Source organism: Terrapene carolina, unplaced genomic scaffold, assembly GCF_002925995.2.
Source record: "Terrapene carolina triunguis isolate 2854851 unplaced genomic scaffold, T_m_triunguis-2.0 Scaffold33891, whole genome shotgun sequence".
NCBI lineage: Eukaryota > Metazoa > Chordata > Testudines > Emydidae > Terrapene > Terrapene triunguis.
In genome coordinates, this window is record NW_020698242.1 from 12679312 (window position 1) to 12691936 (window position 12625).

At 42.6% G+C, this 12625-nt stretch overlaps 1 protein-coding gene across 1 annotated transcript in view; it reads right to left on the minus strand.

Annotated features, from left to right (window-relative positions):
* LOC112106323 (N-acetylgalactosamine-6-sulfatase) overlaps window positions 1-12625 on the minus strand; it is a 58429-nt gene that overhangs the window by 13439 nt on the left and 32365 nt on the right. Inside the window, exon 11 of the mRNA XM_024199496.2 lies at window positions 6074-6195. Coding sequence (XP_024055264.1) covers window positions 6074-6195 — 122 coding nt within the window. The remainder of the gene's footprint in view (window positions 1-6073; window positions 6196-12625) is intronic.

Consider the following 12625-nt stretch of genomic DNA (forward strand, 5'->3'; position numbering starts at 1 on the left):
CCGAACCTGCCGCGTCAGCAGGTAAATAAACTGGCCTGGCCCGCTAGGGTGCTTACCCTGCCGAGCCGCGTGCCAAACGTTACCGACCCCTGGACTAGAAGATCATAATAGTCCCTTCTGACCTTAAAGTCTATGAAAGCTGCACACACTGATCAAATGCAAATTTTAAAGCACTATTGCTATTCAAATCTTTGCCATGGTGGTGGTGGTGGGGAGTGGGGGAGGGAGGGAGAGAAGCCCTTGTACAAAGTATCAGTGGCAGCTCTGGAGATGGACATCTTATCTATCTACAATGTGGGTGACAGCGGACAGTATCCATTTAGCCAGGGCTACTACTCCTAAATTCTAAATAGAGTGCCGTAAGAAATGCTGTTGAAATAACACTGGATAAAAGGAAACCATAGGGAGGGCTGGACTGTGGCAAGTGTAGGCATGTAGAACTGAGCTACAGTCCCGGCTGATTCAGGGTGTTAGTCTGGAGTTAGCCCTTCCTCCCAGTGGAAAGCAGAGGCAGCCCAGACATACCATCACCTTCCTTCCCATGTGGGAAAGGGAAGTAACTGTTGTACTGATTAGGTGTTACCAAGCATGGAAACACCAGATGAGCCCTAAATCTTTCAGAAGATGAGAAGGGTAGTCCCCTCCCCCACACCTCCTACATCAAGTTTCTGTCTTCAGAAGAGCTCAACAAGCACATGTTAAACAGGGAACGCCACGATCCTAGAAAGAAGGGGGGAGTGTGGTTTAGCAGTTTTATCCAAGGCCTGGAAAACAAGAGGTTCCTCGGTTGCAGAGTCCCCAGGATCACTGAATGACCTCAGACAAGTCACAGCCTCTCGCACCTCAGTCAAAACAGCTGTGAAACAGGGTAGAGCTACACCAGATGTTGCCTTGGAGCTGAGCGTTCCTGTATTGTCTTTTTTCCATCTGAGCCCTTATTGCTGCTGTTTAGCTAAGTGCATTGGTTAAGTGGGAGGATAGGTGGTGCTGCTGCTTTTACAGTTATTATTCCCTGATAACCAGAAACTTCTATGCTCAAACTCTGTTCACTTCTTTTTTTTTAACATCATCTTAATTACTTGGTGGTGCTAAGTTTTGTTTTTGCTCCCAGGACCTATCACTGGGGGTAGCAGGTCATTGCTGGGGGTTCTCCTCTGTCGACTGCCAGTAGGACTTTTCTTCCTCTGCCCTATGTTTGGCTAATTTCATTTCCACACCTCCTGTTGACTGTATTTCCCTTCCTCAGTCATCTGAGCATGGATGGTTTTACTCCAGAATGCACAGTCTGTGGTTAACAAATCTGATATGGTCCATCATCAGGAGTATTGACCTCCTGGCAGTGACAGAGATCCACTTGTCTCTGAGAATCTTATCACCCTGTAGCGTTACAGATTAGGGTGGCACTATTCTCCACACTCTTCTACAATGGCTGGTTGGGCTGGAGGAGTTGCACTATTGGTGTTTCTAGTTGTAGAGCCTTATAATAAGTTAATGCCTGCTCTGTAACCTTGTCCATATGGCAGTTTCCCATTGCTGATTTTAAAAAGGCAGAAGTAGTTTATTTCCTACCTATTATTATTAGCAGTAGTAGCACTATTAACATACTACCTAGGAGCTACCCCTAGTCATGGACCAGGACCCCGCTGTGCGAGGCGCTGTACAACCTATAATCTGTGAGAGGTTTGCTGACTTTTCAGCCGTTTACTGTCCACTGCTTAATTATGGGCCACTTAAACAAAAATGATGGTGATTATTCACCTGATATTTCTGTATTTGTTTCAATGCTGATTTGTGAGTCTTGATTTGAGGCAGCGGTTTCTTGTAGCCACTCACTTGTCTAGACATTGTCTGGACCTTTTTATTAGCTGACTTTGCCCTTTTCAGATAATTTTTCACTTGAACTTCATTCACGAGTTTGTTTCTTTTAATATTCCTTTTTGTGAAGCGTCACTCTCTGCTAAGAGGGTTACTCATCGAAACACGTGCAGGTGTTTATATAAGCCTTACTAAAGGAGAGGGTGATTTAATGGCTCACTGCAACACAGAGGTACCAATGTTTGGATTACAGCGGGCAAAAGCCCACAGATGTACTTCAACAAGCTGTCCTCCACAGTCATATTTCTCTTCAGACCCCCCCAGGCAGTGGGACGACTTGTTTGTTGCAAGAGGTGTTGCTGGAAGAACTCCAGGCATGTGCCCAATCTTTCATTGTCTAACACCTGCTTGGTTGATACCAGGCAGCAGGTTCCTGTTGTCTTGACTGAGGCGTCTAACCATACTTCTCAGCAACTTTTTCATAGTTTTAATGCTTTCCTCGGCACTCCTCCTTGGGCTGCAGGTAATTTCCCAGTGCTCTCCCTCAATGCAGCCGCTGCTGTTTCCCTCTGGTTAGATGGCGAGGATCCAGAATAACTTTCCCTCTGATTATCCCCTGGTTGAAATTATACACCGGTTTAGCTGTTTTGCTCGTTCTGACGTTTCTGCCCTGACCTGTGAAGTCAGGATCTGACAGAAGAGCAGCTAATCTTTCTCCTATCAGTTCTGCCAGGAGCTTCTTCCTCTCTTTTCTGGCCCTATAACTAGCATTGTTAATTCTTTGATGGTTTCTAGGATTTTTCATCATGCTCTTGTAAACCCTGTTTTAAACACATTCCTGTTGGATTCTGAAATCATTAGTAAATATCAGTAATTTTGTGGATTCCATTTGTTTCCTCCATTCTAGTCGTCTACATTCTCTGAAATCAGAGGTCACTGCTTCTCCAGGCCCAGAGTTTAGGGGACTCCTAGTTTGGATGAGGATCAATCACTCAGATCAGATGGCAGTACTGACTGCCATTAATGACAAGCAATGGCTTTAGCTTTCTGTGCTGGCTTGTTAAGATGTTGCACCTCTGGAGATTTATCCTGACAATTCCTTCTGCACCTTCAGAGTTTGACTCCAAACACCTTCTTTATTGCAGTTTGTATTGGGTTTACTGTATTTTATGCTGTGCTAAGTTGAGTTTTATTTGCTGTTTGCTTGTGTTCTTAGTGAGTATTGTAAAGCATCTTAATATAAGCATGTGTGAATAAAGCTGAAGTATTTTTCCCCACAATTGGTTCTGAAGGTGCTAGCAACAGATTATTTTAAGCTCTCTAAAATGTTACTTGGATGCATCATATTCTTGGAAAGAACCTTTCCCTGTATGGTACTTGTGGGATGTGCAATACTCAGAGAATCAAATAATTTAATAAAGGAAAAGACTTATTAAATCACCTAGTCCAGTCTCTGATATATTCTGTAACAAAGGCTTTCTACAGTTCCAGTGGTTTTAAATTAATCTGAAGGACTAGGAATTTTGTCCTGCAAGGAAAATGAATATTGCTTGGACTTAGAGAAATGCTTCTCCCCCACATTGTCAGTGTTAATGTATGATCTTATGTTTTAAAAAATAACCCCCCAGAGCTACAAAAAACAACATAAGACATAAATTAGTGTCTGTCCCTCAGCCTTCTTAGACATGATCATTAACATCTCAGATGACAAAAACACAAAACTGGTTCAATCCTTGCCACACAAGACCTAAGGAGATGCAAGTAATCAAGGTTCTTACTGGGACCAGTACGGAGTTAAATTACCCTTTTGGCAACAGAATGCTGGGTTTCCCTCTGAGGAGCATTAATGTAGGGACTCCCAATGGGCAAGCTGCCAAAGGGGATAATTAAACTAAATAAAAATACACACCAGCCACACCAGTAACATCCCCATAAATGAGGATAATTTAAGTACCTCATAGGATAGGAGACCTACTTTCCATGATGTTTCCAATGTGACCAGAGACAAGAGAAGAGTAACATTACATGTTGCAGAAAAGAATATTCATTTACTAAAAATATCCTTTCCATTATGGTTTGCATATCAAATAACATCACTGCTTTCCATAATCATGTCATAATCTTACCATAAAATTCAATCAAGGCAACAGCTTGTGTGTGTCCAGAAAGCAATGGAACCATATGAGAAATGACTACTGATGTATCACTGGAATTTAGTTCAATCCTCAAAACATGGCTGTTGAAAGGAATGCTTAAACTATCAGGCAGCAGGTGCCCTGCAGACAGACACCTCCCAGATAAGCCTCTTCAAAACACAGACCAACATAGCCAAGATAAGATTTCTGATTATCTAATTTTTGGAATGGGGTGATTTCCACCTCCCGCAAAAAACACAGCCATTAAACCAAACAGGATATAATCTCATCTGGAATCCCAATCCAGTAATGTAATTTTACTGAGCTGAATTTAAAACGCAGCAGCAAAGAATAAGATGTGATATGATTTGGTTTGTTCATTAGTGCTGAAATGCAATAGAAAGAGAGCAAATGCAATGGGATTCTGGAGAGTTTTATACACTGTGTAATGTACCTCTAGGGTGCTCATCTGTTATGAGAGAGAGAGAGAAGTGAAAATATTTTTTCTCCCCTTCTCTCTCTAGTGAGAACACTTAGTGGACAGTACAGGCTCAGTGCTGTTGAAAATAATGGAGTGAGTGCATCCACTCAATTATTTAAAATGGTTGAGTAATTGCAGTCCTGTCAGTTCAGAAAACATCTCTCTGTAAAAGCCACTGCACAAAACAATTTCTGTGCAGGTGGCCGTGGCGGCCCCACTTTCCTCCTTATTTACTTATACATTCTATAAATCAGAGCCAATGGGAATGGAAAAGATAGCATATCCCAGTCCGCCATCTGACCTTGCTAAAACCCCCATAACATTCTTCTTAATCAATGGAGAAGGGCGGAGCCCAGACAGACTTTTCGTAAGGTGGTTGTAATTAAACTCACAGGGCCAGATTCACCTTCTGGCTGGGTTAACTAATGCCTGCTTAAACCCTTGCAGAAATCATTTGGGGCAGGAAGTCTGCTAGAAGTGCAGGTTGCAGTGACACAGTTATGGGAGATTAAGAGACCAGCATAGTCCAAAGAGTGGGCGGGGTGGGCAGAGGGTGGGCCACCAACTCAATTACTCTCTGAGAAAGCTCCCACAGGCTTGAAAGCTTCCCACTCGGCATCACAGAATGCAGGGGGAAGGCACTGGTGGCAAAACCTCTCCGAATGTGCTGCGATGGGAAAGGGGAGGCTTGGCCCTGGAGAACAAGCGGAGACAGCAGACTAGCTTGGGTGCGCACGTTCACTGATTTGCTATTCTGCAGCTACCCTACAGTCAGTCCTGTCCATGGGACACAAAAGGTAAGGGGTGTTGGACATGGGACAAGAGCCACCAGACAGTCTAAGTCAAGCTGGGACAAGTGCCAACCCAGTGTCTGGCCAAACCATTTGAAAACTATATTTTGTTCTGTTCTTTATTTGTAAGTTTAGAACTGTGGTCACCAGTCTAAGCTTTCTGAGGTGTAACACCTGATTTTCAGAAACAGCTAGCAAGTCTATTGATAAATATATAGGTATTGCCACATACCCAAGGTGATATCTATGCTGATGTAATCTTTGTACTACACCACCACTTGTTCCCTAAGAAATGTCTGTCTCCTTTCCACCCATAGCTATATGATCGTGTGGATTCTGCTTTAACTGCTAGATTGGCACAATTGCCATATCAGTTTCATTTGGTGCATTTGCCTGTTCACATCCCTCTTAAGATAAAATAATCATCAATTAACAAAATACATACCATTAATAATGAATTACTAAGATGGACAGCAAGACATGAAAACAATATCATGCTCACAATGACACGATGACCATTTAATACAGCTTATTTTAGCCATATGAAACAGAACCTGAATAGCCGGAAGAGGAGCTTTGTGTAAGCTTGAAAGCTTGTTTCTCTCACCAACAGAAGTCGGTACAATAAAAAATATTCCCTCGCCCACCGTGTCCAGCAATCAAGAGTCAGGTCAGTGAAATAATGGGACCAAATGCACCTGTGACAGGAGAGTAAATGCCAGATGAACTAAGCCTTGTGTTAAAGTCACACTGTGCTCGCTGAAGAGCTTCCTACCACCTCACTTCCGAGCTCCTTCTGGACCAGACCATTTCCAGCAATGGACATTTCCATTTGTGTCTTTCTGGCTCACCTTATCGGATACTTTTCCCCAGGATCCCTTCCCAAGTGGAAGAGCAGAGGCAGTTTGGTGTGTTCCTCCTGAGTATGGGTGGTTACTCCAGAAATGTTCTGCCCAGGACAGAAATCAATACCCTGCATTGGAGAGAACGAAGTGGGTCATTGGGAATGTGAGATGAGAGAACGGGGTTGAGTTTATTATTTAATAATAGATGTAAATATGAACTCCTCAGCTCCCAAGACTCTGGCTGAGACCACTTTCCCCACTCTCCTGTTATTAACTGTGACTTTTTTTTTTTTTTTTTTTTTTAAAGAAGTTCTAACCCGAAGTTGATTATGAGTCTGCAAACTGGATTCTTCGGTTATTTATGCTGGGGTGAAAAAAGTAACTCTACTGGAGCTGATATGGTGTAAAGCTGGAGGGAGAACTGAAGCAGGACTCACATTTCTGTACTATTAAAAAGCAGAAATCATCTCTATAAAATATTCATTAAAATGAAATGGCAAATGAAAGACAAAAGGGGAGATCATTTAATCATAACTCTGCACATGAAAAGCATCTTCTCCCTTTGATTACTGCAGTACAGAGCTGCATAGATGGGTTCTGATTGGCTGGTGACAATGTTATAAAGGGGGGAAAAAATCCAATAAAATTAAAGGGCATAATCCCAAGAGACAATGAGCACCCACAACTCCTGCTAGCTTCGATGGGAAATGTTAAAGCTCAGTGTCTCTCTGAATCTGACCCAAAGCCATATTTCACTGAAGAAAGCTGTAAATTTTAATTAAAAATAAAAAATAAAAAGAAGTTTGTCTTTCTGATTTACAGCTTCTCGAAGTCCCGGTATTAGGTTATTAAGCTGGTAATGCTAGGTGGGCTGGAAGATCTGCATTAGGTCTGAAAAAAACTCCAGTGCCCATCATTAAACTCTGTGGAAGCAAAAATCAGGATTTCCCCAGCAGTAGCGGCTGGTATGATGACCATGAGTATCTGGACATTCCAGTTGCTCACATCAATGGGTTAAGTCCTCAATAACCAGCCCAGGGACACCCAGAGCTGTCTGTTCAGAAATCCAGAGCAGTTAGCTCTCTGCATCTGTGCATTTGTATGCTTTGCCAGGTTGTGTGTCTCCTGAACTCCAGCCAATTATTAGCCAGATGTCAACTCCCTAATAACTTAGAGCTTGGCCTACGGTCCTACGGGCTAACAGAACACTTTTAGCTCTGGGAATAGCAAAAAATTTTAAGTGCTAATTTCACTGAAGAGAAAATAAAGCAGGAGGCCCCATAGACTAGCAAAAACTAGCACCTAATGGACTTGTTAAACCTCACAGGTTTACAATTCCAGCTAACATGCTGCGCTATTTACTGTACTTCATAATGCCCTGAGACATGGACAGAGACCCAGAGAGAAGGTAAATGGTAATATTTAAATAGAGGGGGGGAAAGCAGTTGTACCATTTGCTTATAAAACAACAAACAAACTGAAAGGCTCTCCACAGATGTTAGGATTTGATTGGCAAACAATTTTCTAAAAATATCCTGTATGTTTTTAATGGACAGCTGGTCAGCGGAGCAGTTAATATTCTGCTTTTCAATAAAGCAAGAAGGTTAGAAGCCCATGAAATCCCATTTATCTGCACAGAGCTATAGATTCCTGAATCAGTGGCTGGAAAAAATAAGAGAGTTGCTTGATAGGTTGTAGCGAGCAACTAATAATGGACTTTAAATGGATACAAAAATGATTGACCTTTTAACCTTCTCGTACCATAGACCTTGGAGACTGAATGAGGTTTTGATAGTGGAAAATAGAATTTAACTTTACAAAGATACATGGAACAGTTAGTGGAAAGGTATCAAAGCCCGGATATAACATACAAATTATAATTTGGATGCAAATCAAACAAGCTATTTAATTAAGAGCCTGCTAATTGATACACTGCTCCTCTACTGCAAATGTTTTAGTTTGAGGGAAGAATTTATTCTCTTGGGCATTTGCTTCTACATTGCTCTGCTTATATGAGAAGCAAATGGTGAAATGTAATTCACATAATGAGGTGCTCCAGAACACGTTCCAGATTATATCCCCAGATTCCTGAGAAATAAGTCTTCAACAAAGGTGTCTCAGAACCAACAAAAAGCTACCTGTCTCTCTAGCTTCAAAAGCCAATTCCCTCTTCAAATCTAATTTACTAGAGGGAAAAAGAAAATCCCTCAAACATAACATTCTGTGACATTGATAAATAACACCCCGAAAATGTGGCTGAAACTACCATTTACATTCTAAAGCCTTTCAACTTTATCTCCACAAATAAAAGGTGAAATACGAATCATTTTTATGATGTTCTGTGTGACATCAAAATCCAGCTGTGGCCCAGAGATGGCTTCAAAACTTTCCTACTTGCATATCAACTACTAAGTAAAATAATATTCCCCCTCCATCTCCTCTGAAGGCACTGTCCAGCATAACAACCACGACATCAAAATACAACATCAACAGTTAAAAATGATCCTCTTAGAAGTCCAGGCCCTGAGAGCCAATGGGAATGAGCCTGGCATAATAAATATCTCGGTAAGTGAAAGAGACAGGAAGAGGTAACAGCAAATGGGAGGATCCAGTACAAACCAGAACGATGGTAATAAATAGGGAACCAACTGCGATCACTCCAAAAAAAAAAAAAAAAAAAACCACCACCACCTTTTTGGGGAAAAACAGTTGTTAGCTGACTTCTAAAGATAGGGAGGGATGGACTGAGATGGATAGCAGGGGGAAGCAGGTTCCAGGTCAGACTGACCCAGAACATCAGGGTGGTTATTGAGGAAAGCCCTGATCCTGCAGTCAGAGCGGTTTGGGCACAAAGGTCCATCGGCATACATCTGAGTGCCAGACAGGACGTTATGGGGCTGTGCTGGGATCTCTAATGGCAGATGATGAACAAGTGCTGCTATCCATCAGGACAAGGTTCCTGGTCTCAAATGCTGCCAGGTCCTATGCCATGAAGAGCTTTCAAAACCAATGACTGCCAATTTAAAAATTCAAGCCTCTGGTGGCCAATATAAAGAACGCAGGCATATGTAGCGGGCACACTTCCACCTGGTTCATGAGTCAAGTTAACCAGAGCCCCATTTGCAACTGCAAAACCCAGTATTGCAACAGAAACTGCACAGGCAGACCCTGAACGCTTGTGTGGCCCATCTACTTCAAGGGTTCACTCACGTCAGTCGGACTGCAGGGCTGAGGCTGTAAAAAACATTATAAATAAATAACCTGTTGATAATCTGAATATTATATATACACTATACTAGGTGTCAGAGCACAATACATAGCAGGATGACTGAGGACACAGCCATTGCCATTGTACAAGACAAGTGAGGAGGTCTGATGGCATCATAAAGATTTTGCCAGAGCAATTAATATGTGCTGATGGGAAAAAAATGTTGGTTACATACAATGCATCAAACCCCAATTTCCCATTAAAATGGACATTCTGAGCCTCCTCTTGATGGAGCCCTATTGCTGAAACCTGACATTATCTGAGACACCAGCAGTATCACTGCCCAATTTAAGAGGCAGTAAAACAGCTTATATTCTGCAGGAAAATCACTTTACTATTTAAATATCATAATGGTAATTCTGCCTCTCCCTACATTCAATGCTGTTTCCAGTTCTTGAGAAGGAAACTACACAATATCCTCTATGAATAAACTGAAAGTCTAGGATGCTCTGTCTGCACTGCTTCCCTTTTCCAGAGCAAAGAATTTTTAATCAATTCTGCTTGAGATTTGGGAAGAATTTTCAGGAACAGACAATCCACACATTTGCACATCTGGACGGTGCCTCTGGTGTCTTGGGAAACATGTAGATTAGGGTTGTGTATGCTGCTTGGGAGGGGAGAGGGGGAAGCGAGATGGAGACTGTCCCTAGATCTTCCTTTATCAGGATGAAAGGAATTACTAGTTTTCATTCCTGCCTCACAGAAGGTTCTTCTGCCTTCTCTGCACAAGCTGGAGTGAGTGCTGATGAAGCAGACATGACTGGTGAAGAACGAGACTGTTCTTTCTAGATATTTGTACTGGTGAAGATTGTTAGGGAATTTGAAATCATGCCACTGTTTCAGAATGATTTCCCACTCTTCGGCAAATTTGACATTCCTTTTTAAAAGGACAAGCTAACCACACAGGCCGTAGAAACTAAGAGCTTTGCAGGCTTTAATGTTAGATACAGTGGGCCTGATCCTCAGCTGGTGTAAATCAACATCCTTCCACTGAAATCAGTGGAGCTTTGATCTACACCAGATGCGTATCTGGCCCAGTGTTTTTGCTGAGTTCCAGATGGCCAGCTTCACTTAAAAATGAAATTCATACAGGAGAAGAATGAAGAATCCCTTTAAGGGAAATGGGTTGATCCAATTCCTGCCCTCCCCACAACAAAACCTAAACCATCATTAGACTTATTATATTGTTTCCTTAAACATTTTCGTTACGAGAGCCTGTTACTAACAATGTAACTGGCTATTGATTCCCTGCACAATTCTAATATAGTTTACTCGGCACCTTATATGAGGTAAGATGTTCATTTACAATAAACAGTGACCTCACAAAGAAGAAAGGTAATTGCTTGTATTTAGACAAATTCTCTGATCTTTTTCCGCACACTTATAAAAACACGAGGGACATGTCTACAGCTAGTCACAGTTCTGTGCCTTGTTAGAAACAGCCAACTAAAAGCGCATCAGATTACTTGCAAATAGCAACCAGAAGCATGTCTGCTAGTGGACCAGATCTCCTGGACAGGGATGATGTTTTGTACCATTGCACAGTGAAGAGAAATTTCACTGAATGTCATTGAGTTCCTCATATAAAAAATAAAAATAAACCTTTCCTCCAGACAGGACAAGTGGATTTTTAAGGGGGAAGGAGTGTCTGCCCCTCCAGCCCCACTGCAAGCCCCTCAGCAAGAACTACTGACTGTTGATTATATGGCTTGTGACTCAATTTCCAGAGTAAATGGCCCACAGATGTTATGTCAATAATGACATGAGACAAATACAACAGTTCGCCATTTTGGGCTCCTAGCCAAGCGATGGAATCAGCACTTGTGTTAATGTAAGCCCTCCGGCGATTCATCTCCCTGGCACTATCCCAGCGCATTCTGAATTTACAAGTGACTGTGGATTATGATAGTGGCACAGCAAACACTGGACTGTCTCCTTGTCAACATTTCCTCATTCCAATGCTCAAAACACAGAACAACAAAACAAATATTAATATTAGGGAAAAAAACAGCTTGTTTGAGGCAGGTATCCCCAACACTGCAGCAATCTGCTCTTTCTTCTTGTCCTTGCCACAGCACTGGAAAGCAGCGATTCTCACTCGTGGCAGTTCTCAGCAAAAGCCTCCCGCATTGGAACTCAGAGTGACCGAACACCTGAAAATGCTGGTGCTGGTTTCTCTTGGCAGCCGCTTCAGCCCTGTTGAACAAAAATCGCTTCTAATGTGTTAACTGTCTGGAAGGGAGCGGAGAAAAGGGGCAAATCGAAAAGTCTCCATCGGCTCTCAAGCAGAAGCGATCGATAGCTAGCTCATATGCTCAGAGGACCACAATCAAATGTCATTATTTGTGAGGTTCTACTTGACTTCACATCCCCCCTCGCAGAAAAGGCTTTATCGATTCCTTCATGTTGATGAGAAGGGCAATCAGAACAGACCGCAGCACAAATAACCCCGTTGGCATTTTACAGTGAAACAATAGGGTGTGTTTGTGCGCGCGCACACACACACACACACATACACACCCTTTATGAAAAACCACTGAAAACTACTAACAAGATACTAAGCTGACAGCAGAGAGGCTGAAGTTTATCAGCCACAATCCACTAAACCAAAGGGCTTTTTAAAAAATATTTTGGCAAAGCTCCAGTTAAGGTCACCTCACCAGTGCTACCGAAGAGCTATGCTCTGTGGGAGTGATCTCAGGGCTAAGCAGAGGCGAGAGCTTTACCCTCCTGGTGGCTCAAGTTCTTGCCACCTCTACTGAAGCACTAAAATCGGGATTTTGGAAGGAATTTAATTACCCCTCAAAAAAGAGAGGCAAGTAGATTCCTTCAAGAATCCACCATTTTCCCCTTTATTCTCCTCCCCCCGGCCCTGCATAAAGCTGACCTGTCCTCCCAACAGAGGAGGGCTAAATGCAGCTCCCTCCCTCTACACTCTTCAGCTTTGCTCCTGATCAGCTGGGCAGGGCAGCAGGAGAGCAATCAGAGCATGAGGCGTATGTTTCAGAGTGGGTAGAGTAAATCTGCCTCGTCTCACTGACTCTTCTGGGCTAAACGCAGTGGTGACAAATAGTGGTATGTGATACAAGATATACACACAAGTGGGAGTGTATCTGTTTGGCATTCTGTGGCTGGGCCAAACACAAGCAACTTAAATGCCACAGGGACGGCAGGGGAATGCAGCAGGAAAAGCAACTAAAAGAAGGCTGTAAGGCAAAGTGGTGGGGTGCATGGGGGGCTGCTCTAGCTTACAATTGAATTGGCTTTCAGCACAACCACCGAATGCCAGT